The sequence below is a fragment of the Ogataea parapolymorpha genome, chromosome II (genome assembly GCF_000187245.1).
Source record: "Ogataea parapolymorpha DL-1 chromosome II, whole genome shotgun sequence".
NCBI classification, from domain to species: domain Eukaryota; kingdom Fungi; phylum Ascomycota; class Pichiomycetes; order Pichiales; family Pichiaceae; genus Ogataea; species Ogataea parapolymorpha.
Window position 1 is genome coordinate 887187 of NC_027865.1, and position 13404 is coordinate 900590.

Sequence of the window (13404 nt, forward strand, 5' to 3'; positions counted from 1 at the left end):
AAAATCAAGGAAAAAAAAATGCACTTATTTTCATTTTTTAGCTCCCTAAAACGAGTACTCTCCGAGCTCGTAAACGTAGCCCAAACACAGCTTCACGTGCTCCGCTATGTGCAGCATGCTCAGCTTGTCGATTGTGTCGCCCGTCGTGTGCACGTACGGGTTCCAATACTCGCGCTGGGCTTCTGCTACCATTCCTGCTGGGAACCCATTCATGTGCGCACTGTAATGGTCGGAACAGGGATAGCCGCACGCGGTCTCGAAAACAGGGATCCGGCAGTAAGTTTCAATAACCTGCCGTAAAAACTCGTTCAGATACGGCGACGTGTAGTCCGTGATGAGTCCAAAGTGCTCTGGTTGTCCTTTTCGGAGCGATTTTGCAGCGTAGCCCGTCATGTCCTGCTGAAGCATGGCGACCACTTTTTTTTGCAGAAAATACGCGTTGAAAATGTCAAGCGAGCCAAGCATGCCGCCCTCCTCTGCTGCGTAAAAGTGAAACTCGATGTCGTTGGGGAAAGAAAGCCCGTGCTCCGTCACGATCCGCAGCGTCTCCAGCAGCGTCACCACGCCAGAACCGTCGTCGTCTGCGCCCGGAGCAGGCAAAAACGAAGGTAACACCAAATTCATGGAGTCTATGTGTGCTCCAAGAACAATTGTCGGGGTTTCGACGGAATTGTTGGTGCCCTTTATCCGCAAAATGTACGACGATTGCGGAAATTTCTCGTGGTTGACCACCGTCAAGTTGTAGTTCTCTCTGCCGAGTGCATAGCCCAAGAGCTTGCTGTAAACCCATATAGAGGAGTCCAGGTATTTTTCAGACTTGTAATACCGCGACTTGAACGAGCTGAGCTCTTCCAATGTACCTTGGATCTTGGAAGGATCGATATCCGTGAGAAGCGAGTTGACCTCTTTCTCGTGAAACTCGGACCCATTGGGGTAATTGTACACAATAACTGGCTTTTCCAAAGTAACACTGACTGATTGACCTTCTCTCATTGGCTCCAGCAAAGTGGGATACCGCCCTGTGAGGTCCAGAAATTGCGTGTTTTGCTGCTTCAGCCGCCACCACTCGGCCTCCGTCACCTTTGTCAGTTCATTTGGCCGCAGAGAAATTAAACGGTACTGCTGGCCAAACAGCGGCAACGCTGCTGCCAGTCCAATAAAAAGAAGCACAAAAATCATATAGCAATTTTAGGAAAATTATGGGGTATATTATTTTATTTTTTAATCATTTATTTTCTATGTACATTGAAATATTGGCACAGCGTGGCATGGCGGTTTTTAATTTGCTCGGTGGCTTCGAACCGCGTCCCGCACTGGTTGATCTCAGATTCCGGCAGCAGGATCGTTGTCGCATCCACGTCGTCCGCCAGTCTGCGCGGAGTATCGTTGCCGCTACCAACGGTGATATTCGTGTCGATGGCGTCATAATCAACGCTGATGTCAATCTCTGACTCAGGACAAACATCGAACCAGCGTCGCAGAATCAGTAGACCACGCTCCTGTAAACGGAGATCGTCCGAAAACACAAAAATCGACGAGTACGCCTGCACAAGCTGAACGTCCAGCTTCACCTTCCGTCTTTGAGCAGCGCGAAATTGTTTTTCTGCCTCCCCCACCGCTTCCGTGTAGTTATCGCTGTGGCGCAGACTCAAAAAGTACTCCGTGTACGTAAAGGCATCCGCCTTTACGTTGTAGTCCTTGAGTCTGTTGAATACCCTAATTGCGAGCTTGTGTTTTCCAGCGAGTCGGAGTGCTTTCATGGCTGTGTTGACGTGAAAAATATTAGCTACAGGCTCCTTTTTGCAGAGCTCGAGCAGCAGAAATTCGTACACCAGAACGGCCTGGTTTTCGGTTATCTTGGGCATGTTCGAGTTTGGATACTTGGCCTTGGCAAAAGCGTCAAAAAAGATTGTCAGCATACGTCCGTCAGGACGTAGACCTCTTTTTTTCACATGCTGGTTCAAGAGCTCCCAGATCATGTTCAGACGGCCCTCTTTGGCCAGGAACTTCATGATCGTGCCATACGCAAAAACACCATTTTTGCCTGCCAGATGCGCCATCTCCATAGCACGCGGCAAGTCTTCTCGGTCAAGAAACTTTTCGGTTTTCTCGTTTACCACCTTTGAGTCTTCGAGCTGGACAGCGTTTGTGCCCAATATATTGTACTTGAGTCTTTGAACTTTCGTCTTAAATAGTCTTTTCAGCTGTGCTGGACTGAATGCGGTCATCGAGTTCACTTCTGGGACTTGTTCCAGTGGGATCTTGAGCATATTTGACACCATCACTTTGGCAGAATGACCTTGTAACGGCTGCGAGTATTTGGACCTCATTTTCTTCTTCCACCTGGCCTCTAATTTCTCTGTGTCGGGCAAAACTACGCCCTTTTTCACAGCCGTTATCAGCTTGGTTTTGGTCTTGCCGGCCTGCAAGACTGCACTGAGTCTAAACGGCCCAAACATGAAAAAAATAATTATATCTATATTTTTTTTGTCTAAACCATGTATGTGGATCTTTATCTTGACAAATACGAAAAAGGTCCGCTGTACGTGAAACGATTGGCGTACATATGCCAGGAATTCCCCATCTCTACCGATGTGGTTCACAAATTGCTGGACATGATAGTGGACCCAAGATCTCCTTACAAGTATTTTAAGGATACTCCCCGTTTGCTGAGGATCACTGGCAACGAGGTGTACTTGCAACGCTACAACGAACTGCAGGTAACAACCAACTCGAAGCCGAATTTCGATGATGAGCTGCTCAAACTTGCCAAACTGGAGCCTACACAAGCCAATTTCGAACGCATAGTCGATCTCTTGCATCTGCGCACGGTGCACACGCTCATGACTACGGCGTCGAGCGATAACGTTGGTGATAACTCGGGTTTTTACTATAATTTGGGTTCAGAGTTCTCGGCCATGTTTCGAAAACGCTCGTTCAGAGAATTGCAGAAGCTGATTGTCTACAAGGCCTACGACGGCAATCTGGCGTCGTCCACGGTATTCCTGCGGCGGAAATTGCAACAGGTTTTGGAATACGAGCGTGACGACGAAAGTGATGAGGATGATAGAATGGACTCTGACGAGTACAATCTAGATAAAGAGGAGGCCATTGCATACTGGACTTGTCGATGGTACCTCCTCTATGCACTTTTCTTGAGCAATAACTACCAGGCAGTGGTTGAAGAGTACTTTCAGCTCACAAAAGAGCCAGCTATTGCCGGTTATACTGCTTCGGACGTGCTAGCGAACGAGTACAGCAATGAGCTCATTTTCAAAGAGTATCTGCTGCGTACTGTGTGTTTCTCCGTCTTGGTGGCAGAGAAAATGCAAAACTTGGAGACCAGGTGGACCGAAATGATCAGAGAATCTTTTGCCTCGGATCCACCATTGCGAAAGCTCATAAAGCTCTACACTGGTTGCCGATTTTCTGATCTGAAAAATGTCCTCACGGAGTTTCAGTCGGAGTTCGACTACGACGAGCAGCTTTCGCATAGCTATAGGCTCTGGAAACGGACTTTTGAGTACAAAATATGCGTATTCTATCTGTCACTGGTTAAAAAAGTGACTTTTGATCATCTGGAAGCAGTTTTGGGAACCACAAGCGAGGAAATCACGAAGCTGATCAGTCTGTTCAAGCTACGAGTCAAGATTGATCAGAAAAACAACCTTGTCGAGTTCCAGGACACAGATAGCTACATTGACCTGGATAAACAAATTCAGTCATTGAACGATGCAACTGTGGCCGAAATGAGAGCGCTGGAAGTCAATAGGATGGTTAAAGAGGCGTTTGATTGACAAATCTATGTACAGCTCCAAACATCAACAACTTCATCCTCGAGTTTGGTGGTCACGCCTCGTTCGGCTACCGTTTCAATGTCTATAATTTCTTTTGCTGCCTCTGCTGTTAAGACCACATAGTTATCTTCTCCAACAGCAATGTCGTCTTCAATTCTGATTCCCATTCCACGATAATGTTTAGGCCATCTCGAATCGTCTGGAACATAGACACCGGGTTCTATGGTGACGACCTGACCCTTTACCAAAGGCACGGCCCGAGACTGTGATGGCACGTCGTGGACGTCTAGACCCAGGTTATGGCCAATATAATGCGGATACAAATGACGCATCACCTCATAACTGGTGAGCCCGTGGAATCCACAGTTGCGCAGCTCACTTGTCATGATACGAACGCTCTCATCGTGTATGTCTCTGAGGGAATAGCCTTGTTTCTGTGTGCACAGCTGAATACATTTTTGTTCAACGTTCAAAACAGCCTGGTATAACTCGGCCTGCGCAGAACTGAACTTGCCACTGACAGGCCAGGTACGGGAGATGTCTGCACAGTATCCACCCAACGATCCAGCAGCGTCCACAAGAACGAGCTCGTCCCCCTTGAAAACCTGGTCATTTCTTGTGTAATGGATACACAGGGCATTTGAACCGCCTGCCACCACAGGGATATAGGCGCTTTTGTCACAACCTCCAGAGATAAAGCGGTACTCCAAAAATGCATGGAGACCTTTCTCTGTCTTGAACCGTTTAGCATACGCTTGGTTATATGCTCTACCGGATATCTTACCAGCCATTCGCATAACACGCAATTCTGCGTTGGACTTTATAGCTCTTAACTCAGTCAAGTAGTTCTTCAATGAGTAGACATGACAATTCTGGCTGCGCAAAAGCGACTCGATCGACTCGCGGTTTGTCGCTTGTTTGTCTGTAGAGCTGAAAACGCGACTGAAAATCGACTTCTTAGAGTCTTCGAAATCATATAGCACGTTTTTGTAGTCTTTCAACAGCGTGCGCAGATAGTTATGCAAGTTGCGGTTATCAGTGGCATTGTCTGCATTGAAAATTTCCCGCACTCCGTCAACACCCGTGCGGGCGCCTTCCCATAACTCAGAGTTTTCGTCCTTTGGCGGGACCACCATATGGAAGACCAACGAGTCCGGATCCTCGGTGGGTTTCTCCAAGACGCAGACTGAGTCCGGTTCTAGCCATCCTGTAAGATAGAACAAGTCGTTATTCTGCTGAAAGTTATAGAAAACTGCCCCTGAGGCGTATTTGACTGTGTTACCTGGAATAATGGCCAGAGACTTGGCAGGCATCTGTTCAGCAAGTCTGTACCGTCTATTGAAGTACTCCATTGCACTGATGCCGGTTGTGAGCTCGCCTGCGCGAACCAGATGTGGTCTGGTTTCGTGGATCGGCTGTCCGGCCTGGAAACTGGCATAGCGACGGAACAAAGCTCTTGGAAATCGAAACATAATTTTTTCAACTGCAACTCAGACTAATATATAGAAATTGCAGGAGAGGGTCATAATATTACCGAAGATCCATAATCAACGTGTGGTTTTGTGTACTAGCTCCCACGGAGGAGCCGATCTGGCAGTTCCTGGCGTTGTTTGCTTTTCTTTGCCTGCACCAGTTATGCCATAACTCTCCGCCTGCCCTTAAGAAACAAAACAGCCTGGCTAGCTCAATCGGTAGAGCGTGTGACTCTTAATCACAAGGCTGCGGGTTCGAGCCCCGCGTCGGGCTTTTTTTTTCCTCTGATCTCACCTTGCATATTTTTTTTCTATATTTTATTAAATTTTTCTAAAAAAATTTTGGTCCTACAATGTCTAAAACCAAAACGCAACCTGTGCGCGAGCGCAAGCGTGAGCTCGAGACGGCCGACGAGTCGTCTTCAGAGGATGAATTACAGGTGGAAGGCCTTTTGGATGGGGCCGAGAGTGAGGAGGAAAGCGAAAGTGAGCAATTCGAGAGTGCTGATGAGGACCACGACCAGGACTCAGACTCGGACTCGGACGCAGAGTTTAACAGAATTTTGGCCGAAGGTTCGAGTGGCGAAGATGAGGACGAGGACGAGCCAAAGGAGCCGTCGATCACAGACAGATTATCGGGGATCAAGATTCGGACGCTGAGCTCGTCGAGCTCGACAAATGGAGAGGTGCGAACCAAGTTTTCTGACGGCCGTGAGCGGATCCTGAGGCCCGAGATTGACCCGGTCTACGACTCGGACGACTCAGACAGAGAGGAGGCAAACACGATTGGAAACGTGCCGCTTTCTGCGTATGACGAGTATCCGCACATTGGCTACGACATCAACGGAAAGAGAATCATGCGGCCTGCTCAGGGCTCTGCTCTAGACCAGCTGTTGGAGAGCATTGATCTACCAGAGGGCTGGACCGGTTTATTGGATAAGGAGACGGGAAACTCGCTGAATATCAGCGCCGAGGAGCTGGAGCTGATCAGAAAAATCGAGCGCAACGAGAACCCGGACGAAAGCGTGAACCCGTACGAGCCAACAATCGAGTGGTTCACGAGTAAGACAGAGACGATGCCGCTGACGGCTGTGCCCGAGCCAAAAAGACGGTTTGTTCCATCGAAACACGAGGCCAAGCGGATCATGAAGATCGTCAAGGCCATCAGAGAGGGCCGCATTGTGCCACCGCATCTTAAGAAGCAGCAGGAAGAGGAGGACGAGCTGAACTTTGATCTCTGGGGCGGGGACATCGACAACACCCAGGACCACGTCATGACACTACGTGCGCCAAAACTGCCTCCGCCAACCAACGAGGAGAGCTACAACCCGCCTGAGGAGTACCTGCTGAGCGAGGAGGAGCGCAAACGGTGGGAGGAGACGGACCCTAGCGAACGCGAGCGGAATTTCCTGCCGCAGAAATACGGTGCTCTGCGCAAAGTGCCTGGCTACCAGGAAAGCGTGCGGGAGCGGTTTGAGCGGTGTCTGGACCTGTATCTGGCTCCGCGTGTGCGGAAGCAGAAGCTGAATATTGACCCAGAGTCTCTGATCCCAGAGCTGCCCTCGCCAAAGGACCTGAAACCGTTCCCTGTGCGCACGTCGACCGTCTACGAGGGCCACACCGGCCGCGTCCGCGCGCTCTCCGTGCACCCTAGCGGCAACTGGCTGGCCACGGGTGCCGACGACGGCACCGTGCGAGTGTGGGAGGTGCTGACAGGCAGACAACTGTTCGAGTACGCCATAGTTGAGGACGACGAGGACCACGTCGAGGCGCTCGAGTGGAACCCAAAGCCCGACGTTGCGCTGCTCGCGGTCACGTGCGGAACGTCGGTTTTCCTGCTGGTGCCTCCAGTCTTTGGCTTTGAGCTCGAAAACAGGTCCAAGCTGCTCGTTGAGGACGGCTGGGGATACGCCAAGACGGGCCACGACACTGTAGAGGGCGAGGACGGCGAGAGTTCGGGCAAGTCTGCCGCTGCCGTGTGGCACAAGCCGAGCGAGGAGCAGTATGCGCACGGTGTTTGCGCCGTGGTGCGCACTTCTAGGGGCGGCTCTGCTGCTGGCACGTTCAAAAGAGTCTCGTGGCACCGTCGCGGCGACTATTTCGTCACTGTCTCACCCGAAGGAGGCAACAAGACGTCGGTTTTGATCCACCAGCTGTCCCGCCACGCGACCCAGTCGCCGTTCAGAAAAAGCAAGGGAATCGTTATGGACGCCAAGTTCCACCCGTCCAAGCCGGTGTTAGTCGTCATGTCGCAGCGGTACATCAGAATCTACAATTTGCAGCAGCAGCAGCTGGAGAAAAAGCTGCTGCCGGGAGCCAGATGGCTCTCATGCCTGGATATCCATCCACGCGGCGGCGACCACATTCTCGCCGGCTCGTACGACAAAAGAGTGCTGTGGCACGACCTCGACCTGAGTGCCACGCCGTACAAAACGTTGCGGTACCACGAAAAGGCCGTCCGGGCAGTGGCCTACCACAAGGGTGGCTACCCGCTGTTCTGCTCTGCCTCAGATGACGGCTCTGTCCACGTGTTCCACGGAACCGTCTACGACGACCTCATGAGCAACCCGTTGCTCGTGCCGCTGAAAAAGCTCACCGGCCACAAGGTGGTCAACAGTTTGGGTGTTCTCAACGTTTGCTGGCACCCTGCACAGCCTTGGCTTTTCACCGCGGGGGCAGACCACACGGCCCGGCTGTGGACAGACTGATTAGTTATAAATTGGTTCTTAAACTACATAGTAGCGTTAAATGGATGCATTCAGGTTCTCACGTCCGGCTCCTCCTTGCCGATGAACTCCTGCAGCTTGAGCAACTTGACAACGCTCTGGATGTCGGAGGCAAGGAAATCGGAGGCAGATTTGGCCAGGTTCTCGTCAGACACGTCTTCAGAGTGTTTCTCCAGATACAGTCTGATCGTGGCACCTGAGGAGCCCGTACCGGATAGTCTGACCACAAACCTCAGGCCAGAGTCGAGCTTCACGTATAGACCTTGTTTGCTAGAGACAGAGCCGTCCAGGTCGGTGTACGAGAAGTTGGCGGCTTCGATGACCTTGCCGGAGCTCCCTATAGTAGAGCCGATAAACTCCTGGCCCTGGTCGACCTTATCCTGTAACAGACTGATCACCTTTGCTGCATCCGCGCTGTCGCACTCCTCGTAATCGTATCTTGTAAAGAACGTTCTTCCGTATTTCTTCCAGAATGATTTCTGGATGTTGGCGATAGTTGGCTCGATTTCCGGGTGATCCCTCTCGAAAGCAGCCAGCAAGTTCAGCCAGGCCACAATGGCCCACAGTCCGTCCTTCTCTCTGATGTGGTCAGAGCCAGTACCGAAAGATTCCTCACCGCAGATCGACAACTTCTTGGCGTCGAAAAGCGCACAGAAAAACTTCCATCCGGTAGGCACCTCGTAGATGTTCAACCCCTTGGCCTTGGCAACAAGGTCGAGTGCTCCAGAGGTAGGCATCGATCTCGCCAAACCGTGGACGCCATTTTTCTGGAAGTATGGGATGCTTTGTGCGTATTCCGCAATGATAGCAACCGAGTCTCCAGGGGAGACAAAAGCTCCAGCTCCGTAAATCATGTTCCTATCTCCGTCTCCATCAGAAGCAGCACCAAATGCAATATTTTCAGCGTCCACTCTGTCCACCAGCGTCCGTGCGTAGGTCAGATTAGGGTCTGGGTGTAATCCGCCAAAGTCTGGCTTAGCAACGCAGTTTTGGATCGAGGATTCGGGCAGTCCCAACTCGTCCACAAATATAGCCTTGCCGTAAGGACCCGTGACTCCATTCAGCGCATCGAACAGAATCTTGAAGCCTTGAGGGGTCTTTTTAGCAATAAACGACCTGATGAGGTCCAGGTCGAAAATCTCCTTGATCATAGCCACATAGGCAGCTGTGGAGTCAATGATCTCGACTTCCAATGGCCCGTACGTCTTTGTTCCAATAGTAGACAAATCCACCTCCGGCAGGTCCTTCACAATTTTGTAGGACTTCAGTTTCAGAGAGGTCTCGTAGATCTTGTTAGTGACGGACTCCGGAGCTGGTCCTCCATTGCCCAGGTTATACTTGATTCCGCAGTCGTTGTTTGGTCCTCCAGGGTTGTGCGAAGCAGTCAGAATGATACCTCCGGTCACCTCCTTGCCGTCGCCGTTAGGACCGTACGTTCTGATGACCCGGGAGGCAGCAGGCGTCGACAGAAGACCGTTCTGGCCAATTATCAATTTCTTCACCTTGTTGGCGGCGCCAATCTTGGCAATCAATTGCACAATGTGGTCGTTGTAGTATCTTCCGTCTCCGCCGACAACCAGAGTCGACCCCTCGGCACCTTCTGGAATGGAGTCGAAAATGGCCTGGATGAAGTTCTCTGTGTAGTTTGGCTGCTGGAAAACTTTGACCTTTTTCCGCAAACCAGACGTTCCTGGCTTCTGGTCAGTGAATGGCTTGGTAGGAACTTCTGAAATTGCAAACGACATGTTATTAAATTGCTAACAATTTGTGGTGGGATCACTGTATTTAAGAAGAAACCAGATTCTGTGGTGCAGGGGTGCGGTTCTGTTAGCATTTTTTTTCTCTATTTTTCTAAGCCAGATTTGTCTAGAGATGGGTGACAGCTACGGGGGGCTAGAGCCCAGCAGGGTGATATACATCGGGGGCATCCCGTTTGACCAGACAGAGGACCAGATCCTCGACATTGCGCGGTCCGTGGGGCCTGTGGTGTCGTCGAAGCTGCTGTTTGACCGCGAAACAGGGAAATCCAAGGGCTACGCTTTCATCGAGTACCAGGATATAGAAACGGCCAGGTCCGCTGTGCGGAACCTCAACAACTACGCGATCGGGAACAGGTACCTGAAATGCAACTTTTCGAGCGAGCAGGCGGTCATCAACACGATGAAGTCGCAAACGTCAAGCGAATGGGCCGAGCTGGAAAAACAGATCCCGCCGCTGCCACCAGGGATGCTCATGGCCAACTCGAGCATGGACAGTCTGAACCAGCAGATCAACGCGGCGCTCGCTACGCTAGATAAAAACAGATTACATAATCTGGTAAAAGATGCGAAAATCATGTCGGACAACCACCCGCAGCTGATGGCGCTGCTGCTCGAGAAAAACCCGCAGTTGCTGTTTGCCCTGGTGCAAGCCACGATGATTCTCGGGCTGAGCGACGCGGAACAAATCAAGAGCATATTGGTGGAGCAAAAGGAGCAAAAAGAGCCAGACTCGGCTCCGGTGGCCGAGGCAGAGAACCCGCTCAGTTCATTGGACGCAGACCAGGTGCAGGCTATCCGGACGATTTGTGCGATGAGCGAGGCGGAGATCCAGCAGGTGGCGGCGGATCAACAAGAGCTGTATCGGGAGATCCAGAAGCGGTACAAAATGTATTTGTAGAGAGTAATGGAAAAAATATAGCCATGACAGTCACTGTGTTGCGGGTTGACTATTTTTTTATTCGGTGGACACGCGCAAGAAGATCCCTCGCTAAATTTTTCATCGAAAAAAAAATTTTCCAGTTTAAACAAAACCAGTGAAAGGAGTTTATAAGTCAGCACCAGGAGGAAATGTACTATTGAGCATAACAGCTAACATTTTCCTGTACTGACATACGACGCGATTCACTAGTATAAACACAAAAACACATAGAGATTATTGCCAACGCCGATACTTCTTTGCGAGGGGATCCTTGGAGGGCCAATTTGTACATAGAACGAGTCTTCACCATGTCGACCAAACCCCAACCGCAAGCCGCCAACAACAGCTCGTGCGTGCTGTACCTGGGCGCTATTCCTTACAACTGGGACGTCGAGATCATCAAGTCTGTCGTCTGCGGGTCTGGTCCTGTTGTTGATGTGCGTTGTATGATGGACAACGCTTCGAAAAACAAAGGGTTCTGTTTCGTTGAGTATGCAACGCCGGACGCGGCTGCCCGCGCGCTGCAAATCCTGTCCAAGATCAAGATCGAGGGCCGCAAGAAGCTCAGAATCGAGCTGTCCAAAGAGGGCCTCAGAAACCCCGTCCCGGGCCAGAAGCCGGAGCTCCAGCTCAACCGGAACTTCCTCCCATCCAACGTCATTTTGCCGCAGGAGATGTTGACTGCAAACCCAAACCTACCGCCGCAGTACAACACCTACCAGCAAGCCGTTCCGTCGTCGGCCGCTTCTTCCAACTCGTCGGGTTCGACGCCTTCCGGCACTGCCAATAATCCGTTTGGAAGCAGGTTCGCAGGCCAGAACAGCGATATGTTGGCCACCATCTCCTCCAACCCGCAGTTGCAGCAGATGGTGAGCCAGATGATCTCGAACGGAATGGACATGACCCAAATCGGCAACGTGGTCCAACAGTTCAACAGACAACAGTCGACCACCGGTTCGCAGGCAAACGGGTCGTCCCAGTTCATCCCCACCAACCTGTCGATGGCTTCCCAGTTTTTGCCACTTCCGCAACAGTCCCAGCAGCCAATCTACGCCAAGGACAAGGTCTCGGAGACCTTGGCTACTATTCCTCCAGGTATACTAATTGAGTTGCTGGCCAAGTTGAAACTCATTGTGTCGGGGCCTTCGCCAAACTACGCCGAGGCAGCCCAGATCCTGCACTCCAACCCAAAATTGGCTGTGGCTGCCGCCCAGTCGTTGCTGCTGATGGGCGTTGTTGATCTCGACGTGATCAACCAATCGATGTCTGCACAGCCCCAGGCTACTTCTGCGGAGCCGGCTGTCGCTCCAATGGCCGGTTCCAGCGCTGCCCCGCCTACATACTCTCCGTTCAACCCAACCTCGCACCAGTCAACACCGTCTCCTGCGTCTACTCAACAGGCTCCTGCTACCACTCCTTCCCCGGTCAACCTCGACAACGTCAACCCTGACTGGAAGGGTTTGCCACGGGAAACCATTAACAAATTAATGCATATCAACGAGCAGGAAGCCAGTCTGATTGTCCAGGTTTTGAAGCTGACACCGCAGCAAATCGACATTCTGCCAGATAACGAGCGTGTCATGGCCAACCAGATTAGAGCCCAGTACTTATAGCTTGCTCTTCGCCTCTGCCACCCGCCGATTCTTTCGCAACTATTTAGTTAATATAGCTATGGTAGGCCAGCTCGCTCTCTGTCGACGCGTCGACAGTCTTTTATTAATTATTTTTTCTAGAAAAAGCTATCGACTAGTTAAATAAAAATAAATGAGCTAAAATAAATTTCATTAAAATGAATAACGACAATAATCAACCGCAACCTAACCAAAACAACCCGCCAGGCATCTCGTTTGCCTTTGATATCTTCCCTCTGGAGTTTAATCGCACGCCTCCAGCCCCAGGCTCCGCCGAGTCGCCCATTGCCCTGATGATGCGCAATTTCGTGGAGATCCTCAACCGGCCTTCCAAACACAAGCATGCCACCAAGGACGCCATTGACTCTTTGAAGCCAATTCCGCTCGCAGAACTGCCAGAATCAGAAAAACAGTGTCCGATCTGCTTTGAACCGTTCGAAGAGTACGCAGAGAAACATGAGTCACACACAGAACAAAAGAAAGCCTCCGATTTGCCATCCTTCTTCGACGGCTACGACGCCTCCGACCCCGACCTCGCATTTCCAACAGATCAAACAGCCACGCGCGAAGTGACGTACAATCCCGGAGAGGAGCTTCATACACAGCCGGCTGCGAAACCCGAGGACAAATTAGAAGATGCACATTATCCGGTGAAACTGGATCAATGTGGCCACATATTTGGCAAAGCGTGCGTGGCCGAGTGGCTGAAGAGCAACGTGTCGTGCCCGCTTTGTCGACGCGAGATTGCACCGGAAATGACCGAGTCGCCAAGTCCCAGCTTCAACCTGGTGTTCTACCCTGTCGCCTTGACCGAGGCGTTTGTGCCGATCAGCTGGTCTGGCCCGCTCAGAATGGGCTATGCTCTAAGCGACCCTCCAATCAACTTCCCTGCGCAGGGAGAGGGCTTTTCGATGGGCAGACGCACGGGGCCCGAGGCACCTGCTCCGGAGCCGCAGGAAAGAGCACAAACACCAGATAGAACAGGGTCCGGAGGGCCCACGCGCAACAACGCCTCGCGAACGGTAAGATCGCATCCGTACACGCGTCCCTCGAGCAACTCGTCAGAAAGCGAGGGCTAGCTGGATTATATCTATGATAT

At 51.3% G+C, this 13404-nt stretch overlaps 9 protein-coding genes and 1 non-coding gene across 10 annotated transcripts; 6 read left to right on the plus strand and 4 right to left on the minus strand.

The window, feature by feature from the left end:
• Positions 1-45: 45 nt before the first annotated feature.
• Positions 46-1179, minus strand: HPODL_05010 (aminopeptidase; the record flags this gene model as incomplete). The annotated part of the gene is made up of 1 exon (XM_014081371.1): positions 46-1179. The coding sequence occupies one exon, from the start codon at positions 1177-1179 to the stop codon at positions 46-48; it is 1134 nt and encodes a 377-aa protein (XP_013936846.1).
• Positions 1180-1229: 50 nt separating this feature from the next.
• HPODL_05011 (uncharacterized protein) lies at positions 1230-2459 on the minus strand (the record flags this gene model as incomplete). The annotated part of the gene is made up of 1 exon (XM_014081372.1): positions 1230-2459. One exon carries the CDS (start codon positions 2457-2459, stop codon positions 1230-1232), a length of 1230 nt encoding a protein of 409 aa, XP_013936847.1.
• Positions 2460-2498: 39 nt separating this feature from the next.
• On the plus strand, positions 2499-3797 carry HPODL_05012 (Cop9 signalosome complex subunit 11; the record flags this gene model as incomplete). Its single annotated transcript, XM_014081373.1, has 1 exon — positions 2499-3797. One exon carries the CDS (start codon positions 2499-2501, stop codon positions 3795-3797), a length of 1299 nt encoding a protein of 432 aa, XP_013936848.1.
• A 5-nt stretch (positions 3798-3802) lies between these two features.
• Positions 3803-5269, minus strand: HPODL_05013 (Intermediate cleaving peptidase 55; the record flags this gene model as incomplete). The annotated part of the gene is made up of 1 exon (XM_014081374.1): positions 3803-5269. The coding sequence occupies one exon, from the start codon at positions 5267-5269 to the stop codon at positions 3803-3805; it is 1467 nt and encodes a 488-aa protein (XP_013936849.1).
• A 201-nt stretch (positions 5270-5470) lies between these two features.
• Positions 5471-5543, plus strand: HPODL_05401. Its single transcript has one exon. It is a non-coding gene; the product is annotated as a tRNA-Lys (tRNA).
• A 79-nt stretch (positions 5544-5622) lies between these two features.
• HPODL_05014 (Ribosome biogenesis protein ERB1) lies at positions 5623-7977 on the plus strand (the record flags this gene model as incomplete). The annotated part of the gene is made up of 1 exon (XM_014081375.1): positions 5623-7977. One exon carries the CDS (start codon positions 5623-5625, stop codon positions 7975-7977), a length of 2355 nt encoding a protein of 784 aa, XP_013936850.1.
• Positions 7978-8027: 50 nt separating this feature from the next.
• On the minus strand, positions 8028-9740 carry HPODL_05015 (Phosphoglucomutase-2; the record flags this gene model as incomplete). The annotated part of the gene is made up of 1 exon (XM_014081376.1): positions 8028-9740. The coding sequence occupies one exon, from the start codon at positions 9738-9740 to the stop codon at positions 8028-8030; it is 1713 nt and encodes a 570-aa protein (XP_013936851.1).
• Positions 9741-9867: 127 nt separating this feature from the next.
• Positions 9868-10653, plus strand: HPODL_05016 (mRNA 3'-end-processing protein RNA15; the record flags this gene model as incomplete). The annotated part of the gene is made up of 1 exon (XM_014081377.1): positions 9868-10653. The coding sequence occupies one exon, from the start codon at positions 9868-9870 to the stop codon at positions 10651-10653; it is 786 nt and encodes a 261-aa protein (XP_013936852.1).
• A 329-nt stretch (positions 10654-10982) lies between these two features.
• Positions 10983-12287, plus strand: HPODL_05017 (uncharacterized protein; the record flags this gene model as incomplete). Its single annotated transcript, XM_014081378.1, has 1 exon — positions 10983-12287. The coding sequence occupies one exon, from the start codon at positions 10983-10985 to the stop codon at positions 12285-12287; it is 1305 nt and encodes a 434-aa protein (XP_013936853.1).
• Positions 12288-12463: 176 nt separating this feature from the next.
• HPODL_05018 (uncharacterized protein) lies at positions 12464-13384 on the plus strand (the record flags this gene model as incomplete). The annotated part of the gene is made up of 1 exon (XM_014081379.1): positions 12464-13384. The coding sequence occupies one exon, from the start codon at positions 12464-12466 to the stop codon at positions 13382-13384; it is 921 nt and encodes a 306-aa protein (XP_013936854.1).
• Between the last annotated feature and the right edge of the window lie 20 nt (positions 13385-13404).